The sequence below is a fragment of the Hyperolius riggenbachi genome, chromosome 5, assembly GCF_040937935.1.
Source record: "Hyperolius riggenbachi isolate aHypRig1 chromosome 5, aHypRig1.pri, whole genome shotgun sequence".
NCBI classification, from domain to species: Eukaryota; Metazoa; Chordata; class Amphibia; order Anura; family Hyperoliidae; genus Hyperolius; species Hyperolius riggenbachi.
Genome location: NC_090650.1, coordinates 48,735,490 through 48,758,615, shown reverse-complemented (window position 1 = coordinate 48,758,615; position 23,126 = coordinate 48,735,490). Strand labels below are relative to the sequence as shown.

At 43.1% G+C, this 23,126-nt stretch overlaps 1 protein-coding gene across 1 annotated transcript in view; it reads left to right on the top strand.

Moving 5' to 3' along the window:
• The window catches only part of C5H10orf67 (chromosome 5 C10orf67 homolog), a 93,188-nt gene that overhangs the window by 15,324 nt on the left and 54,738 nt on the right, over positions 1–23,126 (top strand). The window contains exon 6 of the mRNA XM_068238251.1: positions 22,167–22,314. Within this exon, the coding sequence (XP_068094352.1) occupies positions 22,167–22,314 (148 nt within the window). The remainder of the gene's footprint in view (positions 1–22,166; positions 22,315–23,126) is intronic.

Below are 23,126 nucleotides of genomic sequence, written 5' to 3'. Positions count from 1 at the left end.
AGCTGCGTGACATCATAACCTAGGCTAAACATCACTGGCAGGGTGGGGCTACATACCAATATACAGCATTATTTTGAGGCTGATTCCTTCGTAATTGAGGCAAAATGGGTATCCTGAATAATTGATTATGTTCTGCTATATGCTTTTACAGTACCTTTTTAACCCCTTTCTGACCATCTAACGCCGATAGGCGTCGGGAAGATGGCAGCCCCAGGACTGCCTAACGCCGATTGGTGTCAAGTGCTGAAGCTGCAGTGTACCAGGGAATGTGCGCGCATGTGCAATCGTTCCCTGCCGCCCGCTAGCTGCGATCACGGCAAGCAGGCCGTTAGTAAACAAAAGGAGAATGGAATCCCCTTTGTTTACATCCGTACAGCGTTGTACAAGGGACACTTGGCTGTCCCTCAGGGCTCACATTGAAAGGCCTCTCATAGGCTGATGTGTGAGGCGGAGAAGAGGACGGATCGCCGCCCTATGTCAATTCAGGATGGGGCAGAGGGGTATGAGGGGGAGAGGGGAGGGAGGGAAACTCAGGCACTGTAAGCCTGGTAAAACAAACAAACAAAGTATCGCAGGAGCGATCAGACACCTCCAAAAGAATGTCCTGTTAAGGACAATGAAAGATTTTAAATTTATTTTTTGCAGCTTCCAAGATGCGGTTAACAGGTGAGGGGTTAGGGAGGGGACCGTGTGGGAGATGTGCCTACATGGGGCGTCCCTGTAAAACTATGCAATCTACGATTGCATCCAACTGAAGCCTCCCACCTGAATGCTAATTTATGCAATTCCTGCTAGATTTGGTATAGCAGGCAAAGGGTGTATAACAGTACACCTGATTGGCTGACTGGCGTCTGCTGACCAGATAAAGGCAGGAGATTGCTCTAGCTGGAAGTTAGCAATTGTGTTTGTTGCAGTTGGCATTCAGTTTAGAGGTGGTGGGGGGGTGAGTTCCCTGGAGGTGAGAGGTCCAGGGCTTGCCCACACTTCCCTCTAGGTATCGCATGGTGGTTTTGGGGCCCCAGTTAGTGAAAGAGACCTGGGGCCCCGGCTGTCGTGCGGACCAGTGTTTGTGACAATAAAAGGAGGCAAGATTCATTTGTGTGTTTAGTCGTACGGCTGTGCAGCAAGCTGACAAAGCTGCACTGCCCTGATTTGTGAAAAATGGCCTGGTCACTAGGGGGGTGTAAGCCTGTGGTCCTAAAGTGGTTAAGGTCCACTGTAATGGCTAGGTAAGAATGTAGGAAGTGTTAGGGAAGTCAGGAAGGAGTGTACGGTATTGGGGAAGGTTAGGGCTAGGCATTAGCTTGGGGTTTATGTTGGGAGAGGTTAGGGTTATGTGTCAATATTGGATTTTCATTACAGGGACAGATAAGAGTTAGGCATCTGAAAGGAGAAGGGATTGTAACGACATATAGTAGAATTCAGGACATTTTTCAGGATATCCATGTTTACGTTAATTTTCCCGGTGTCTGCATTAGAAACACATCTTATATCTATATATTGCTGTATATTGGTATGTAGCCCCGCCCTTTTACCGTGGCTTAGCCTAGTCTATTTATTATGTGGAATTCTCCTCCCAGAGCATTCTGTGAGACCAGGTATCTTTTGTATTGGCTACAGAACTCTCAGTGAGGCCTGGTGCACACCAGAGGAGTTTTTCTGAGCGTTTTGAGTTTTTAAATCTACTGCTAATGTTATCCTATGTGTCTGTGCACACTGGAGCAATGAGGTTTTGTAAAAAAAAAAAAACCCCATAGCATTACATTGGGAAGAGCTTTTAGAGGTTTCAAAAGCTCTTCCCAATGTAATGCTATGGGGTTTTTTACAAAACCTCATTGCTCCAGTGTGCACAGACACATAGGATAACATTAGCAGCAGATTTAAAAACTCAAAACGCTCAGAAAAACTCCTCTGGTGTGCACCAGGCCTAAACAAACATTCCGTAGAGATCAACTGACAGGACTAAAAATGTCACAAACTGTGATAAATTTCAGAATGTAAATCAGTGAGAGGAAAGATTTTACAATGGGCATTTTACCGACAAAATAATTTATGAATTGTTATTGTAAAATTAGCAATTTTATTAATTATGTTATTTTGACTACAGTTCCTCTTTAAACTAAAGTTTGCGTATGGGATCTACAACCCATACGCAAACTATAACCGTTTGAGTGATCAGAAAATTCTGATCGGAAGTGAAATCGTTCACTATACCACCAACTAACCAATGTTTGCTTCCTATCTATCACACCCAACAAGAAAATCCAAATTTTGGTTTGACAAAAATCCAATCGGACATCTATTTTTATAACCGTTCGTAATCAATTGTGCCCATCAACTGAGATTATTTACAACCAATCCAATCAGAATTTCTGATCGCTCGAACAATTTTTCACTAGAAATTGGACCGTTAGTGACCACCTTAAAGAGGAACTTCAGCCTAAACTAACATACTGTCATTAAGTTACATTAGTTATGTTAATTAAAATAGGTATCTATAGAGATATAATCTCTTACCCACCCTGTTTTAAAAGAACAGGAAAATGTTTGATTCCATGAGGGCAACCATCTTTTTCATGGGGGCAGCCATCTTTTTGGTTGAAAGGAGGTGACAGGGAGCATGAGACACAGTTCCAATTGTCCTGTGTCCTGATCATCCCTCCCAGCTGCTAGGCAACGAGAACAACAATAGGAAATCCCATCATGCTTTGCTCAGCATCAGGGGCGAAATGCCCGGGCAGTTTTCTTTGATGGGGCGGAGCTTAGCTTCTATGCAGCGAAAAATGAGGCTTAAGTAAGAAAAACAAAGTTCTGATACTGTGAAACTGTTAAAGAAACACCAAGCATTTTCAGTGCTGCTGAGTAGATTTTTAGTCTGGTGGTTCACTTTAAAGAGAATCTGTACTCGGATCGCTCAGGCTTATCATTCTGCTGACAGCGCGTACACACGTGCTACTGTCAGCGGAAACACCGCCCAGTAGGACGTGTGTACGGGCCTTTAGGCAGTGTTTACAAACAAAAGACTGGCTTCTAACCAGAGTATCATAGGCTGAGAACTAGCTTACTGTGTGACTCATGCAGAGCTTGGAGAGGGTGTGTAAAGCTTCTGCCAATGACAAGCAGTGCTGCACATTCCACACATTCCAGCCTCAGCCTGACAGAGCCGACAGAGGAAAGAAGATAAGATTTATTACAGAGACAGTGCAACTAGAAAAGGTTGCAGTAAGACAGACCACATTAGAACAGGTATAGGATGGAAGAAATAAGGCTCAAAATTTTGTTACAGAGTCTCTTTAAGCAAGAATTATATTCATTGCATTATTAGTCTTTTCACATCATCTGTGATTTGTTTTCTATTTAGAAAAGTTACAGAGGTTAAATTTCTAAATATCCCATTAATCCAGCCTATGCCCTCGCCATTGTCTGCTTACAGTACAGCCTGTGGTTTTTGTTTGACCTTACTGGCGCTCATTTTTAATAAGTCACATATCTACTGCTGTGGGCAGATGGCATCAAGAAGAGCCTGACAAAACCCGAAAATGACAGTCTAACAGTTGAGTGTAGCCACACAGGACTGTCGCTTTGTTCATCTTGCTAATGAGCATCTTTATAGAGGCAGTATCGAATATTTAATTACTTGCAGTATTCACTTCAGACAGAAGGTGGCGCAAAAGATTGAGATTACATTACACACTGTAGGGAAATGTCTGCACCTCATTGTTCAGTAACATTATGCATTCAGGTTTTTACTATTTACTATTACTTGTACAATTTTTAGTCATTTTTCCCCTACTTTTTTTTTTTTTTTGCTTTATTATAACTAGGTACTTATTTTTATTTTTTTTTGCATTTTAAATTGGGATAATATAGTCTTTTAAAAAAAATGCTGAACTCAATATACGTTGATAGTGAGCAACTAGGGTTATAAACCTGTGAGGTTTCAGTGGGGGGGGGGGGGGGGGGGGGGGTACGTACCTTGGCTTCCCATGTCCTGCGCAGTAGAATGGAGACGCCACGCTTGTACTGATATTTACTGCAGCTGTTCTTGTTTTCACTGCCTGAGGAAGTGGGCTGAGACCCACGAAGCACATCTCAATCTCAAGTACATTACATAATTAACCGGTTCACCACTTTTCACATTTCAGTGCTCCTCCCTTTCATTCGCCAATAACGTCATCACTACTTATCACAACAAAATGAACTATATGTTCTTTTTTTTCGCCATCAATTAGACTTTCTTTGGGTGGTACATTTTGTTAGAATTATTTTTTCTAAATGCATTTTAATGAGAATAATGAGAAAAATTGAAAAGAATTCATTATTTCTAGGCCATTATAGTTTTAAAATAATATGTGCTACCCTAATTAAAACCCACATATTTTATTTGCCCATTTGTACCAGTTATTACACTATTTAAATGATGTCCCTATCACAAGGTATGGCAACAATATTTTATTTGGAAATAAAGGTATTTTTTCTAAGGTAACTATTTATGCATTTTTTTTTTTATTAGGTTTTTTTTTTTTTTTTATTAAAGTGGATATTTGGGGGGTAACTATGGGAGGCAAGGTAACGGTTAATTAATGGGTATTTTAATGTAATGTAATGAGTATGTAGGTGTAATTTTACTATTTGGCCACTAGATGCCCCCTCCCAATTTGCTGTGTGTATTTTAGTGCATACACGCGTTACCAGAAGTAATGCATGTATGCTTTCACTTTCTGTTTAGTCAATGAAAATGGAATCTCATTGATGCCGATTTCATTGATCATGGGCAGTCTGCGTTCCCATTCACTGATCTCCGGGCTAATGGGCGGCTACAAGAACGCACACGGGGGCGCCCGCATCAGTGAAGATCAAGTCTCCAGGGGTGTAGATATACTGTATAGTTTACATTAACTGGTTAAACAACAATGGTGATGAATTCCTTATTGAGTCTTCTATGGGGAGGTAAGTTTATACTTCCCCTTTTTTATGTATAATGTTTTTTATATATACAATTTTTACCTTTTTAACAAATTGTAATCTGTTTGGTGCCTCTGTTTTACCCGTTCACAACATACTATGTTCACCATTGTTAGAGGGGTTTATCCCCATCTTTCCATTTTCTGCAGAAAGTAACCTCTTAATCCCGAGAGGGGGCGGGTCTAAGTTTCCCTCCTGCCTGAGAAGTGGTTGTCTGTCGGTTACCCACACTTGTGAGCAGAACCTCATATACTTTATAGCTACATCATTTCTGGTCTCAAATTACTACACTAGATTGGGCTCTCGGTTTTCTCTTTCTATCTCCAGTAGCATGGACCCACTTGGGCTTTGGTAGAAAAAGCCAAGTCCAGTCGGGTCTGTGATTCTGTGCAGGAAGCTTGCACTAGCAAGGACCCGATCAGGCTCGGCTTTTTCTGCCAAAACCCAATCGGGACCATGCTAGTGTGCAAGTTGTGAGGACAGCGCTGGAACAGGCCAGTGGAGGAGAATGGGGGAAGCCTCTGATGAATACAGAGGCTTCTGTCTCCCCAGGGTAGTACCCAAATTAGGCACTTCCGACAGTTTTTCCTCTTAAAGCCCCTCTTTTAACACACATCTTTGCATTTCCTGAGCGCCTAGGTGTCTGGCTACACCTCCCACATAGAGTGACAGTGGATAGTGCATGATTGACAGATCAGCCACCCGCACCACCGTTCTCTGCAGAAGGGAGGGTGAGCAGCAGCCATAGCCATGCTGTTTTCTTTGGAGAACAGCAAGAGGAAGGGTGAGGGACAGTCACACTGGCCTCAATTCACGGAGCATTATCAAACGTTTATCAAACACTTTATCAAACGTTTGATAATTTACCTCATGGGTAAAATCTCATTTTAAATTCACTAAGGCGTTATGTATTTATCGAATGTTTTACCGATAAAACGTTCAACAAATATATAACACCTTAGTGAGATTTTATCCATGAGGTAAATTATCAAACGTTTGATAAAGTGTTTGATAAACGTTTGCTAATGCTCCATGAATTGAGGCCACTGTGTTCCACACAGGAATAGAGGAGGGAGGTGTGGGGCAGCGTTTGCCACACCGTGGCCACTGCAGTAACACAGAATCTAGCTTCCTGGAGGCCCAGGTCAGGTGACGGGACTGTCACACCACGTGACATCACATGACTGCTGGACCTCCAACAGGAATTTGACTTCGTATAATTTTTATTTAAGCAGTTGTTTGGAAATTTGGATGAAAGGGTGGATTTAAGAAAAATAATGGAGGTAATCTGTCACCACACGGGGTGATTAGCATCTGTAATATTGTGGGCTATATTAAGGACTACAGCAGAATTAAAAAAACAAAACAAAGTTAAACCCAGGGCTGTGGAGTCGGAGTTGTAGTCGAGGAGTCGGCAATTTTGGGCACCCGGAATCGGAGTTTTGTAAACTGAGGAGTCGGAGTCGGGAGTCGGATGATTTTTGTACAAAATCCACAGCCCTGTTAAGTATTAGACTAAGGAGTCGGAGCCATTTTGGGTACCCGGAGTCGGAGTTGGAGTCGGAGTCGTGGTTTCATAAACCAAGGAGTCGGAGTTGGAGTCGGAAGATTTTTATACCGACTCCACAGCCCTGGTTACACCATGCAATGGTGCGCAGAACAAATGGAACATTCGTTTGTTATATTTATTTTGTCCTAATGGAAAAAAAATCTGTATAAGAAAATCTCTTCACATTTGAGAGAAAATAGTAATGATATTGATGTTATGCTTCTGTGGGTGAGATGTAGTGTATTTAGGTTGTAGCTTAGAGGAACTGTAGTGAAAATGACATAAATTTGCATATTTTATTACAATATTAATTTCTAAATTACCGTATTCAGTCAGTGTTTTCTCATTGTAGAATCTTTCCTCTTTCTGATTTACATGCTGAAATGTGGCCACATCTTTAGTCCTGTCTGGTGATCTCTGTGGAATGTTTGTTTACAGTACAAAATATACCTGGTCTCCCAGAATGATAATTAGCCTAGGCTGATTAGGAATTAGCTATGCAGACATTTACATAGGCAGTCCATTTGGAAACCTAGAAATCCAAGTAATAAAAAATCAATAAAGCACAAAGGGTTTAAATGCAACACACGAAGCGTTGTGCATTAGAAGCCAAAACATTTGTATCTGGCTGTACAAACACTCCTGATAACAGGATAGTGCTGAAAAAGCTTAAAGGAATACTATCGATACCCAAGTGTTCTAAAATGACAGTGTGCAAATAATGTCTAAGTAGCTGTGTAAACATTTTCCTACTTTTCATGTTAAATATCAGAGGCAAAAACTGTAATTGATTGAGGGTAGGATTTAGCTATATTGGGACAAATCATTTGCAGAAGGGGTATCTGCTTCAATGCACAGCCAGAGTTGCATATCAGACTACAGAAAGCAAATATCAAGCATATCAAACTCTGAAAGCAAAACCAGTATGAAAAAGCTGTAACAATTAGTTACATTTCCTCTGCTCTCTTCAGACAGGTCAGTCAGAAACACAGGACACAGGAGCTGCAGCTGTTGGGAGCTCTCTTCTCTGTCACACACAGAGCTACACATAGAGTTAACTGATCAAGTGTGAGGGGACTTTCCCCTCTCCTCATGGCTCAGTCAGCAGTTTTGCGATCAGTAAACTTTGAAAGTATTTTGCTAACAGTAAACAAAGAAGTTGCTACTAAAAGGTATACACCAGTACTTAGCAGCACTTCCCAAACAATTCCTGTGTCAATTGAAAACAATATGTGAATCGATAGCATTCCTTTAAGGCCCTATTTACGCTTATTGCGTTGTGTTTAGTTGCGTTGCACCACATCCCCATTGCTAAAATGGGTGCAACACAACTCGATGCAACGCATACAGTTTAAATATGGCCTCAAACAATACTAGAGTGAACCTGTAAAAAAAAGTTTAGATACTTACCTAGGGAGAGGGAAGGCTTTGGATCCCACAGAACCTTCCCAGTCCACCCCCCCCCCTCTTTCACCCTGTGAAAGTTATTTGACCGACCAGTCGAATATGCCTTTGGGAGTCCTCATGAAGGCTTTGGAAGTACTTGCATCCCTGTTTCCAAATCCTTCCAAGGAGTCCCGAAGGCATGGACTTTCATGGAGCAGAGCAGTGGACTGAGGGCACAAAGAGAAGACTGGGAAGACTATGGGATCCAGAGCCTTCCCTCTACATAGGCTGTATTTTTTGGACTAAGACTCACTTTTTCTCCCCCAAAAGTGGGGAAAAAAAGCCACTGCGTCTTATAGTCCAAATGCAGGGAGTTCCTGACTTGTGAACACCTGCCAATACAAACCTCCAACCAGCCGCCGCTCGGGGACTCCCTGTACTGTGCCTATGCAGAGGGGGGCACTAAAGGGGCATAGAGGAGGACACAAGGGCAACACAAAGGGGCAAAGAGGAGGACACAAGGGGGACAAAGGAGGACACAGGGAGACACAAGAGGTACAAGGGGGCATGAGGTACAAAGGGGCATAATCCACAAGATGCCCCTTCACCATGCATGTACTGGTCTGCCTAGTCCAAAAAATACGGTATCTAATTGGAAAAACAATGTAAGACTCCAGAAAAGCTATGAACGACTGCACATACAGGTACAATTAATTGTATGTTTTTTAAGTAAGGGCCTGTTGAATATGCTTCTGGTAGACGCTCTCCTGCTGTGTATGATTTTACGTTCTACTGGGCTTGTGTAGAGCTTACCCACACATGCCCATTACAGAGAAGACGTTTGTGTGTAAATAAATACAAACATAGTTGAATCTGCCTTATTTTTTCTTTGCAAATGCCTTACATATGGAGAATTTCCAAGATTTTATGCACATCTATCCCCCCACCACCCACACAAATAAAACTGCATAAGTAGGAAGATATAATGCCCAAGTACCTTTCTTGCAGCCCCCAAATGCTGCTTAAGTGGCAGTGTGCCAGTTTCCAAACTTTTGATTATTTCCCTGGGAGTATTTTTCTGCCAGTCTTGTGGGCAGCTTCCCTCCCCCCCCCCCCTTTCCCCCTTTCGCATTCGTCAGGCCTGCTGCATTTTTTTGTGCAATTTGCCTCCTCTACAAAGTATGGGTGTGCAGGAAAACCGCATAGAAATTGCACCACAATGCTTTTTTTTTGGTGATATGCCCATTTAAAATATTTTTGGCCTGTTCTTTTCCTCCCATCGCAAACACAATACATACACCAATTGGATCGCGGCGCAAATGCTTTAGTGGAAATTGCAGCCCAATACTCACCATTCATTGTATTGACCTCTTGCTGATACCAAATCCATGTTACTGATTAAGTATGTTATGCAGCTGTTGGGAGCTCTCTTCTCTGTCACACACAGAGCTACACATAGAGTTAACTGATCAAGTGTGAGGGGACTTTCCCCTCTCCTCATGGCTCAGTCAGCAGTTTTGCGATCAGTAAACTTTGAAAGTATTTTGCTAACAGTAAACAAAGAAGTTGCTACTAAAAGGTATACACCAGTACTTAGCAGCACTTCCCAAACAATTCCTGTGTCAATTGAAAACAATATGTGAATCGATAGCATTCCTTTAAGGCCCTATTTACGCTTATTGCGTTGTGTTTAGTTGCGTTGCACCACATCCCCATTGCTAAAATGGGTGCAACACAACTCGATGCAACGCATACAGTTTAAATATGGCCTCAAACAATACTAGAGTGAACCTGTAAAAAAAAGTTTAGATACTTACCTAGGGAGAGGGAAGGCTTTGGATCCCACAGAACCTTCCCAGTCCCCCCCTCCCCCCCCTCTTTCACCCTGTGAAAGTTATTTGACCGACCAGTCGAATATGCCTTTGGGAGTCCTCATGAAGGCTTTGGAAGTACTTGCATCCCTGTTTCCAAATCCTTCCAAGGAGTCCCGAAGGCATGGACTTTCATGGAGCAGAGCAGTGGACTGAGGGCACAAAGAGAAGACCGGGAAGACTATGGGATCCAGAGCCTTCCCTCTACATAGGCTGTATTTTTTGGACTAAGACTCACTTTTTCTCCCCCAAAAGTGGGGAAAAAAAGCCACTGCGTCTTATAGTCCAAATGCAGGGAGTTCCTGACTTGTGAACACCTGCCAATACAAACCTCCAACCAGCCGCCGCTCGGGGACTCCCTGTACTGTGCCTATGCAGAGGGGGGCACTAAAGGGGCATAGAGGAGGACACAAGGGCAACACAAAGGGGCAAAGAGGAGGACACAAGGGGGACAAAGGAGGACACAGGGAGACACAAGAGGTACAAGGGGGCATGAGGTACAAAGGGGCATAATCCACAAGATGCCCCTTCACCATGCATGTACTGGTCTGCCTAGTCCAAAAAATACGGTATCTAATTGGAAAAACAATGTAAGACTCCAGAAAAGCTATGAACGACTGCACATACAGGTACAATTAATTGTATGTTTTTTAAGTAAGGGCCTGTTGAATATGCTTCTGGTAGACGCTCTCCTGCTGTGTATGATTTTACGTTCTACTGGGCTTGTGTAGAGCTTACCCACACATGCCCATTACAGAGAAGACGTTTGTGTGTAAATAAATACAAACATAGTTGAATCTGCCTTATTTTTTCTTTGCAAATGCCTTACATATGGAGAATTTCCAAGATTTTATGCACATCTATCCCCCCACCACCCACACAAATAAAACTGCATAAGTAGGAAGATATAATGCCCAAGTACCTTTCTTGCAGCCCCCAAATGCTGCTTAAGTGGCAGTGTGCCAGTTTCCAAACTTTTGATTATTTCCCTGGGAGTATTTTTCTGCCAGTCTTGTGGGCAGCTTCCCTCCCCCCCCCCCCTTTCCCCCTTTCGCATTCGTCAGGCCTGCTGCATTTTTTTGTGCAATTTGCCTCCTCTACAAAGTATGGGTGTGCAGGAAAACCGCATAGAAATTGCACCACAATGCTTTTTTTTTGGTGATATGCCCATTTAAAATATTTTTGGCCTGTTCTTTTCCTCCCATCGCAAACACAATACATACACCAATTGGATCGCGGCGCAAATGCTTTAGTGGAAATTGCAGCCCAATACTCACCATTCATTGTATTGACCTCTTGCTGATACCAAATCCATGTTACTGATTAAGTATGTTATGCTGGCATGCGGTACAGTGCCCCCAAACTATACCCCTTCAGCTGCTAATTGGCATCAAGAGCAATAGTGCCCAATCTATAAATGTCGACTCTACCTACTTCACTTTCGGGTACATTCGAAATTCAAGCTCTATCAACAATCTCAAATTTGACCAGCAGGTGGCAGTGCTACCTAGATGCAGATTTCCAATTCCTGAATTTTCTTCTCTTCAGCCGCTACTGATAAAATGTGTACGTTCAAAATAGTGCAATCAGAAAACGTTTTTAATGACAGATTACTCTGCAGCAGGGTGCTCTATGTATACACCACAAAAGCTGCATCAGAAACATTTTGTAATTCTATTCCTTATAAATACATAAAAATAGTAATATTTGTTTGGCATGTGTCTACAGGCACTTAACTCCCACAGTGTGTTTTACATCTTGTTAATATATAGGATGTATTAGCTGAAAGCTTACTTTTTATTTACCTCTAAGTTAGCCAATAAATGGTATCATCCGGGTTTGAAACTTCTTGCCTTTACTGTTGGCTAACATGGTACAACACTCAGTGGCGTAGCAATAGAGGGTGCAGAGGTTGCGACCGCATCGAAGCCCTTGGGCCAGAAGGGCCACGACGTGTCCTCCCTCAACCGCAGTATTAGATCTCTATTGGTCCTGTGCTGGTAATGATCACTTCTATAGATGCTTTGAATATTAGTAATCATTAACAAGCTGTTCCCCATCCCCTTCTTGCACCTCTGACACTGTGGTTGTCCTTGGCAGGTTTTGGTGCACCATATGAATTGTTATGTACAGAGTGCTTGGAGGGCCCAATGTAAAACTTGCACCGGGGCCCACAGCTCCTTAGCTACGCCACTGACAAAACTCTTCTACCTCCCAAAGACATAACTGTATAAATGACCATAACTACAAATGATATGGCTCCTAGCAACCTATTTATGCCCCCCAAGTTCACATGGACCTTGCCTTGTGTACTGGTGCGTAGTCAGACTTGAACAGGAAGGGGTCATCTCCAAATTGTTTCCACAAAGTTGGGAGCATGAAATTGTCCAAAATGTCTTGGTATCCTGAAGCATTCAGAGTTCCTTTCGCTGGGACTAAGGAGTCAATCCTGACACCCGAGCAACAACCCCTCCCCATATAATCCCCCCTCCACCAAACTTTACACTTGGCACAATGCAGTAAGACAGCCATCAGATTGCCAGACATAGAAGCTGGATTCATCACCCCACTGCTCTAGAGTCCAGTGGAGCTTCATACCACAGCATCCAATGCTTAGCAGTGCACTTCGTGGTGTAGGTATTGGATGCAGCTACTCGGGCATTGAAGCCCATTTCACAAGGCTCTCCACACTGTTCTTGAGATCATCTGAAGTCCGTCGGAAATTTGGAGGTCTGTAGCTATTGACTTTGCTCTGCAGAAAGTCAGAGACTTCTTTGCAATCTGCGCCTCAGAATACGCTGACAGCACTCTGTGAATTTGCCTAGCCTTCCACTGTGTGGCTGAGTGGCTGTTCTTAGATTTTTATATTAGCACTAAAGGTGGCCATACAGGCGACTTGGTGGCTGATCGACTATCCAATTTGATCATTATAATCCGAATCGGATGCAAATCAGTGCTGCCAAGTGCATGACCGATAAGCAATGCAACCAATTTCAGGCCTAAATTGGTCGCATTAATCAGTCAGTCATGCTGCAAGACATCGGCCGACTTGTCAATATGCTGTAATGTGCGTTTATACATTACCTGTCCTGTGTCGCGGTCTGTGTCTGTGACGACACACACCCCAGCAGCATGAATGCGGCTAATAGAAGAGTGGCGGAAGACAGACGCAGACCGCAACGCAGGACAGGTAATGTATAAACGCACATTATAGCACATTTATACATTACGCACACACAGCGGCCAGGCGGAGGACGCGGCGGGCTCAGCCGATTCCCAAGAGATTTCATGCAGAAATTGATTGGGAATCGGCCTGTGGTGTATGGACAGCCGATAGATCTCTCTCTAATCAGATTGGATTAGAGAGATATTTGTCTCTTGGTGGAATCTGCCCATTATCGCTAGGTTGGCTGCCTTTTGACTTTGGAATATTTAGTAGGGAGAAATGTTCTCACGTAATTCACTGAGCTTTTGAGAGCCTGTGTAGGTGCTTGATACACCTGTGGCCATGGAAGTGGATAAAACATCTGAATTCAGTTATTTGGAAGGGCGTCCCTATACTTTAGGCAATATGGCCTCAATTCATTAAGCAGTTTAGACTAGTCTACTGATGGTTTTTAGACTACTGATGGTTTGGTGTAAATCAGTTGCATCAAAAGGGAATTTACTAATAATTACCAAATGTTTTAGACCTGTTTTTAGCCTTGGTCTAAAACACTTGGTAATTAGGTTGGTAAAGCAGGGGAAATGATCAAAAGATGTAATTCACAAACGAGTAGCTATGACTGACAGAAATCAGCTGTCCTAATCTCTGTAAGAAAAAGTGGGCGTGGTTACATCTTGTTTGCCTTTGGGATTTTCATCTGTTAATCATTTCCCCTACTTTACCGACATTACCGAATGTTTTAGACCAGGTCTAAAAACAGGTCTAAAACATTACACCAAACCATCAGTAGACTAAAAACCATCAGTAGACTAGTCTAAACTGCTAAGTGAATTGAGGCCATAGTGTACATAAAAAGACAACAAAATCTTGTTCTGTGCCCAGTTCCTCATCCCATTTGAAAATATGTTAGTCTGGTCCTAGAGCCTATATATATTCTGCACATATAGCAGTCATCGCACCCAGGGCCGGTTCTAGACTCTTTGCTGCCTGAGGCAAACTTGTGAGGATACGCCCCCCCCCCCCCACCAAACCCGATTTGCAATGATCGCACAGCAACCGACAATTTGCTTCATTAACCACTTGAGGACCGTGGTGTTAACCCCCCCCCCTAGTGACCAGGACATTTTTTATTAATATGGCCACTGCAACTTTAAGGCCAAGCTGCAGGGCCGGACAACTCAGGACACACGTGATTCCACCCCCCTTTTCCCCCCACCAACAGAGCTCTCTGTTGGTGCGGTCTAATCGTTTTTTTACATAAATATTTATTTTATAATTGTTTTAATACAATTTTGTATTATTCCCTCCTCCCTCCCCACGCCAGCCAATCAGCGTGATCGGCTGTCATAGGCGATCACTCCGCGGCCTATGGAGGGGACAGCCGTGTCACATGGCTGTCCTCTGTACAGCGCTGCTGCTGATCACAGCGCTGTAGGGGGTAATTAGACAGCGGTTTCGCTGACTAACAGGCTCCCGAGCGGCAATTGCCGCTCGGAGACTGAAGGCGGAGCTCCGCCTTTTAAGCAGGAGATGCGCACGCAGTGTGTGCGCAGTCTCCTGCTAGCCCCATAGACAGCCGTTCACGCCAATCGGCGTAGAGTGGTCCTGGGGCTGCCGTACTGCTCACGCCAATTGTCGTGGAGCAGTTGGCAAGTAGTTAATGTTCTCACATGGACATGCTGCAGCTCAATACAACAACACTGGCTGGCTGTGAGTCTGTGGCAAATAAACTGCTCACCCTCAGCCACTCCATTCCTCCTCGGGAAGGTACACACAGTACAAAAATGCTGCCCCTGAAATCTCCGTCACCTGATGCAAATGTTTCACCTTGCTTCATGAGAGAACCGTCCCTGATCGCACCTGGTGCTCAGGGGAGTGCCCTACATCTAGCTACAAAATTAGCGGTTGGGGTTAGTAAAGTGCGCTTCCTGATAACAGACTGGATAAAATGCATAACCTCTAGATATCTAAAGACCATCATTACGTGTTTTGGCGTTACGCGGTTCTCAGATCATCTGAGGAAGACGTAGCAATGCCAAAACACGTAATGATGTTGGAGGCACATAGGAGCTTGGACCCGCCCACCATGCAGAAACCTGGAGGTTCCGTCCACTGGGACACCAGCGTTGCTGGCCACAGTGCTGTGAGAAGGGAGAGCTGCATTGTGTGAGGAGACGGGGACCGCTCCATAAAGATCATTGATAAGCACGATTCCTGACTGCATTTTGTAAGTGCGTTACTTTTTATTGCTTGTAAACTTGGATTCATGCACCATAGAGCGCTCCTTTTCATTCAGAGTTCCTACATACCCCAAACAGAGCTGCTGAGGGGCATATGGAAGATCACAACTGACTGGTCCAAGTTTTTGGCCAGGCACAAAATCTGATTAGAGTTGCAGCAAAATTTTACAATGGACAAAGACTGACTACATAATTTATAAATGAATATTGTAAAAAATAAGCAATTTTATTTATTACATTATTTTTACTATAGTTCCTCATTTTTTTTAATTTTATTTTTTGAGTCTCAAATTTCTATTTTCACTTGTAATGCTTTTTTTTTTTTTATTTTTTTTTATTTTCAATCATTTTTATTGAAAGTTTTTGTAAAGAAGGAAGAACAGTTTTCCAACATAAGCAACAACAGCAAACAGGATATCAAACCTAATACTATATCACAATATATAGCGCCCGTCTCACCTTAATAATCAGACAATGCAAAACTACTCAAGAAAGGGAGCTCAGGGCTAACTTCCATATTCCATATAATTAATTAATTTATTAGTAATTCATTATGCAAAAGGACAGACAACATTTAAATGTTGTCTGTCCTTTTGCATAATGAATTACTAATAAATTAATTAATTATATGGAATATGGAAGTTAGCCCTGAGCTCCCTTTCTTGAGTAGTTTTGCAGTTTTCCAACATAGTTGTGCATGTACAGTAACAAGCTAGGACACAATTAAATCGAACAATTGTATGGGATTGCATATCATATTAATATACATACCGTAACTGAAAAGCTAAACAGAAATTCCTAAAACTCAAGAAATAGGAAAGTTTCCTAAACCGCTAACCTACAGGATGTCCAACATCCGCCACTACCCCTAACAGGGTCGGATGGAGACAAACCTACATCATCTTGTCCAGTACCTTAAGCTATTAAACCTGTCCCCCGGCGAGAACAGGCTTTGCTTATTAATTGGCGCGTGAGCCTAGGTCATTTCAATAGGTACTAACTGCAATGGTCGATGCAAAATGTAAGTTAGGAAAACGAGCTGCGCTTGATTCAATAGTCATCATATTCTTTTAGTATGAGGATCTAGTGTCCATAGATCGTCTGCGTTATCTAAATTAAAAGAGTAGGTATTCAGAAAATAAAAGAAAGGTCGAAGTAAAATTTGAAAGTATAGGCAGATAAGGTTAGAGTGGAAAGAGAAGAGTAAAGTTTTAAGGGGTCCAGAGATGAGGGATGTCTAAGCTAATCCTCCTTGTGCTAATTATGCCTTGCCTGTGAGCGGCAGCCATAATATTGTTCCTCTTTAATGCTCTTAATTAACTACTAATTCAGGTTTTTTGTAAGCTGTTTATTATTTCTAATCTCCAAAATTCCTGTAATACTTGTGACAACAAGTTCAGGTCTCCCCTGAGACCAACATTAGCCCCCCCTTGGAGTATGTGTACCATCCTAGATATTGTTTGCTTTAAGTGGTGACAATATTTAGGCTTGGTGACATACATCGCACAGCCTCTACAATGGGCATCATACTCGGTAGCGTGTGAAGGAAGATTCTCTTCATCTTGCTCACACCAGCCAATCCAAATCTCAATCTTAGCCTCTCGCACAATACTAGATGTGTGAAAGGGAGAAGCTGATTGGTTAGATGGACAAGAGCTGTTCTAATTTAGGCACATTAATCATGGGGGCCTCTTAAAGGCTGAAGAGAATACATGTGTGTCAAGGGCACTGAAGATCCTTCCATGGCCCCATTACTTACTAATAAATGACTCTCAGTTTGTGTTTTCTCTTTGGGTACCATAAAGTTGTTGGCCAAAAGAGTCTTATTCTCTGCCTCCGCTGGGTTTTTGCCATCGAGACGAGGTTCTCATGATGCCTCATGGGACGATCACTTCTCCTCCTCAATAAAGCCATGCAAATGAGTGTAGCGACCATTGAGGAAAGTACACTTTATGCCTCGGTCCCATTCATGCAGTATTGCTTTTGTGAGCCAAGTTCTTCTTTCCCACCCTATCAGTGCTTTTGTGTTTTATTTGGAATCCGCATGTGTCGCCAAGCCTTTGAAGTGCACCTGTCCTCGAGAGAACTGCCGTCTTAAACGTTCACAGAATTACCTACGTATTCCCCCTACCTACTTGGAAGTCTGAGTAGGTCGTCTTTCATAATTGGTTGCTTTTAATTGCTAATGGTAATTCCTTACCAATGGAAATGGCAATACTTTGCATATCCAGGGAAGACGAAATGACCAACATCACTGGATTCCTATCAACCCAAGAATAAAATCCCAAGTACCATGCTTTGCCTTCAGATAACATCCCTTCTGTAAAAGGATTACTGAGTTTCAGAGATCATCAGTATTCCTATTGGAACAACAGAATACCCAAGCATCTCAGGGTGACTCAGAACTACTTGGAAAGTATAGGGGGACTAAAAGAGACCGAAAAGCCTTCCTACTAAAAAGCAATGCCTGGTGTGGTTTGCCTTCTTAAAACAGAAAGTATTTGTGATAATTCAGCTTTGTGTGTAACTGGTGTCTCCCACAATGCATCACTACGGAATATGCAAATTATCTCTGTATGCCCCTGAAGCCAGGCTAGCATCCAAAATGGCTGGTGTATAGCAAGCCTATAGCTTTAAATTTGACAGAGCCACCTCAACCCCACATGCAGACAGCCTGTTTTGGACTGTTGGTCCTCCACAGTGCATGGCAGGGATTGATATGGCTCTATGGGATAGGGCTTGGAGCAGAACAACAGAATACCCAAGCAGCTTTGGGTGACCCAAAACTACTAGGAAAATATAGGGGACTAAAAGAGCCCGAGAAGCCCTCCTACTAATAAGCAATGCTTAGTGTTTTTTGCCTTCTTAAAACTGTAGATATTTGCGATAAATCAGCTTTAAGTTTATAACTGTGGTCTCCCACAATGCATCTCTACTGAATATGCAAATTAGCTCTTTATGCCCCTGAAGCCAGGCTAGCATCCAGAACCGCCGGTGTATAGCAAGCCTATAGCTATACAATGTATTTTAAATTCCATCCAATGATAGTTACACATTATGGAAAACTATCAGGACATACTGTATAATGTATACAATACACCCCACAGGAGGGCAAACAACTGTAACCTGGACGCCCCACACATACAGTTGATTGGAGGACCACCAGCAATCAAGCCTGAACAAATGGGTGTTCATGGATGGGTGTTGCATCGTCACATGACGGCAGTATAGATTGCAGGAATGCAGACCCCAAACCATGTCAGGACCTAATTGTTTTCTCTTGAAATTCAAGTGAGGACCAAAAGTGGAGACAACCATTCAGTAGCCAATAAGCTCATACACAGCAGTGGCACAGCCCCATGGCATAAATGTACATAAGTGGGGGTAGTTTTAGGCACAGGTCTTAGCTCTCCCAACTGTGAATATACTGTATATGTCTGGCGAATCACCATAGGGTACACAAAGAGTGACCTCTCTGAATCTCCTCTAATCTAGGTATCTCAACTTCAGTCTTCTCCTGCACAGTTGCAAGACTTTTGTAGACCTGCTCATAATTCCTGGAGCTCTCTTGTTTGTTCTTTCTGCCAATTTTTTTCAAGTTGTTCACCTAAACGTTAGGGTGGAAGACAGTGGCAACCTTCCAAGATGCAACTAACGGTTTTCTGTCAAAGTGAGAACACAACTAAACGGGGCCAGGGCGAGACAGAGGCGAGAGAGGCTCCAGCCTCAGGGCGCAGCGTAGGAGGGGGGGCACAACTCACTCAGCTATCATTCCTCTATTGTGTTTGAAGCAGAGAGAAATAAGAAAATGGGATACATGGAAGTGACTACAAGCCAGATAACTAGAGATTAAGGTGTTGGGGACCCTGGGGCTCCTCTTAGTCTAATAGCAATCAGTGTGTGACGGCTGGGGTGGCGGGACCTGGGGCGCCTATTAGTCTAATAGCAATCAGTGTGTGACGGCTGGGATGGGGGGCCCTGGGGCACCCCTTAGTCTAATAGCAATCAGTGTGTGACGGCTGGGGTGGGAGGGATGGAGGGGCGCACTTTGGTGTCTCAGCCTTGGGTGCTGGAGGACCTTGTGCCAGGTGCTTTGCACCTACATATTAACGAGTAGGTCTAAGAAGCAGCAGGAGCTTTCCTGGAAATGAGACTGTGCTTTTCTCCCTTACAGACATACTATACTACTTATGTGCATAATCACCTAGCAGATTGACACGTTTTTCATTGATGTTGGCTCTGCCAGATACCATCTTTGTAGAATGTGGCACTTTGACATCTCCATTATACTTACCACTTGATGGTCTTCAGGAAAATAGCCATCATGCAATACCTCTATAGCACCTGTGTAATTTAATGTTATTAGTACAGGTGGTCATCTACTTACAAACAGGTTTCATTCCAGGAGGTTGTTGGATTGCATGCGTGAAACGTGGATAAAGCATTTACCTTTGGACTACTCTGGATGTAGACATATAGGATAAACAATGTTTTTGATTTGATTTCAGTGTGCTTCAGCATTTCTTCTCTAACAGATCCTTTACAGCATAAAACCTACTACGAGAAAACAAATTGGTAGCAGAACAGCATTCAAACAGTTAAACACAGCACTTTCTTCCTCAGTGGGAGAATTAGGTTCAAATCTAAAGTCGAGGAAGTGTTTACATTATCTTGTTTATGTTTCCTTATCAGCCGCTATTACTAAACATTTCTAGCAGTGCTTCAGCTAAATAAAGCGTACACAGAATACACATTCTCACTGGATACATTATAATATATAAATACAGCATCTATGTAATAAATCACAATGGCAGTTTTTAGAACAGATAAACTGTACTTTGGGAACTTGTCATTTGTAAACAGGCAATAATACCTGTGCTCAAAAGCAAATATGATAACTGTATGGGTAATAAAAAGTAGAAAAACACGTTTTTACTGAATGTTATGTCAAAGTTTAATCCTTAGAAATTAGAACAGTTCATAAAATACTGAAACCTGTAACAACAAAAACAGTATTAACAAAATCAGTGCTATACATTTTGTACATGGAAACAAGTTTGTTTTATGTATGAACCGTAACTAAAGTTGTTTGTAAGGGACTTCCTGTATTTGCCACATTGGTCCCAGAGAAGAGTGTCCAGGTCCTGACAAGAGTAGCATTTAACAAGGGACCCAGAAAAGAGGGCCAGGCTTGTTTCCTCCCTCCCTCTCCTTGCCCCCTCCCCCCCCCCCCCTCCAGGTCAGTCAATATCGATATAAAACCCCCACACACAGGACAACCATCCAGGCAGCCCCAGAGCAATTCAGGACGTGTTGCACCCAGGCTAATGTGACACTTTTCCCTGGGTGCAACTTGTCCTGAATTGCTCTGGGGCTGCCTAGAGGGTTGTCCTGTGTATGGGGGTCTTATATTGATGTCGATTGACCTGATTCAGTTGAATAAGGTTTGGACTAGGAAGGAGTTTCCACCTATTTTATTCAACTATTAAACATTATCTCGTCAATTATTGTATATTTTAATCTACTCGTGGGCCTGAGAAGAGTCTCTGACTTGAAACAAGCTAGCGTTGTTTCCTACAACTAGTTACTGCATTTCACACTATTTTTCACTGTATTTTGAGAATTTTTTCCTTGTGACTCCTATGAATATGCATATGGCAATTTTTTACCGAAATTAACTTTTGTTTTGAAGAAACCTCTTGTATCCATAAAGAATGGATAAAGTACTTTCCAAAAAGTTTGTTTTCTGAGTGGGATGAGAGACTGATATCCACAGATGGAGATACAGGCAGCAATAAGCATTTCAAAAAAGTTCCAAACAAGCTAAATATGTATATATACTTTGACCGATAATTATGTTGAAGGTGCAGAGACATATAGAAATCAGATTTCTCCTCCCATCAGTTAAGTGCTGCCAGGTCAGTACAACTGATTTTGATTGGCTGCTGTCAGTGACAGAAGCATTTAGCATCCCCTGTATTGTTTTCTATACATACAGTATGTATGTGTGTCCGTCTAGACGGCCTTCATCCAACATCTTGAAAGTTCCCGAAGCCTTTGAAACCGACCGGTGAATGAGGCTATCAGTGGCAGTGAGTCTGGGCTGTAGTCTTTTTCCATAGGACAAGTGGCAAGATCTCAACAAAGGGGAGCGCATAATAAAAATGCAAATGAGCTAGCTTTCCTAAAATAATAACTTTAAAGGCTTTTGTTGGGCGTTATCCTGAAGCTGCCTTACAAGGTAATCACTGTTGGCCCAGGGATTTAAAGGGAAAGGGCTCAATAGCGCAAGACGCCTGCACTTGCTCTGTGTGACAGGCATGCAAAGCCACGTTAATGTTCAGAATATGAATGACCTCCGGGTGGAGGCAGCAGCACTAAGAAGAAAGCCAACTGTGCCGTTATCAGTGGGCCTGATGGACTCCATGCGGCTTCCAGGCTGAACACTTCAGCGCTTTGACATGTGACGTGCACCTTGTGACACTAGCTGCGCTGTCACACAGGAATGGCACAAAGACAACAAGCCCCCCTCCCAACCAGAGCCCTCCGCAACCCCCCAGCGCTGCCCCGGCCACTAAACTCCTGGCTTTTCCCTAGTTACGGACGATATTCCCCTCCAAAAAACCCATAGAGGGAAGTGTGGGTGTGCTGGGCCCAGCTGCCGTCCTGGACTCGGCCTCCATAATAAATTGACCTGAATGATGAGGCCATGCAAACAGTATGATAGGCATTATCCCCGTCAATAAAAAATGCCCCCATGTGTTTATAGTCTTTGTATGTAATGTACTCCAGGCTTTCAAGAACCCCTTTTTATTTTGTCTGTAGGCTCGGTCCTCTTTCCCATTCATATTTTAAATATGTGGCAGAATGCAGGAAAACAATATGATGAGCATGCTGGATAATTATTACAGCTCAGCAGCATGCTGGAAGGACCTTTTGTTTTCCCCCCTCCCGAGTTTTTAAGATAAAAAGAATCTGTAATATTGCAGATCATTTACCAATCAGAAGATGACCCAGAGAAAGAGCGGCTGCTGGAAGAGAACAAGGAGATGAGAGGAGAGATGGACGCTCTGCAGGACAGAGTCCACCAGCTGGAGGCGGCGCTGAGCGAGAAAGACAGACGCATCCACTCATTAGGTACAAAGTGTGCTGGGATTGTGGGGTCTGTTTATGAAGATATTGAATGACTTTTTTTTATCACTTGATGACAATTTTTTTTTCAGTTAAAAGCAGACATCAACTGTCCAAAATCAACTTGAAAAATTGGGGAAAAAAGTTTCGGGCCTTATTCGAGGCAGCCATACTTATTCTAAACTCATCAAAGACCACCACTACCGGGCCCTTTCCATGAGCTTAGGTTTTCAGTGGTCAAAACGCTGCCACCTCCCCCTTACATGTCCACATCCTAGCCTCTGCACTGGTGACATCTCAGGCAGTGGTGTAGCGATAGTGGATGCAGAGTTAGCAACCGCATCAGTGCCTCCTGGACCTGAGGGGAGCTCAAGGGGGAAGCCGGAAATATGGGCTGCGGAAGTTTGGTGCCTCATAGGCACCCATGTTAATTGTGGCTATAAAAAAAATTGAAATCCGTGGGGTGCTGTGGGGGTTAGACTTTGGTGGAGGGTTGATTAGGATTAGGCAACGTGGGGGGAGGGGGTCAGTTGGGAATTGGGGGGTTGGTCAGTTATGGTTAGGCATTGTGTGTGTGTGTGGGGTGGTCTGTTAGGGTTAGGCATCGGTGGAAAGGTTGATTAGGGTTAGGCATTGTGTGTGTGTGTAAGGGGGGGGGGGTCAGTAAGGGTTGGGAATTGGTGTGTGAGGGGGTCGATTATCGTTAGGCATCAGTGGAGGGGGTTTGGTTAGGGTTAGGCTTCAGTGAAGGGGGTCAGTTAGGCTCATTGGTGGGAGGATCACTTAAAGAGACTCTGTAACAAAATTTTCTGCCTTAT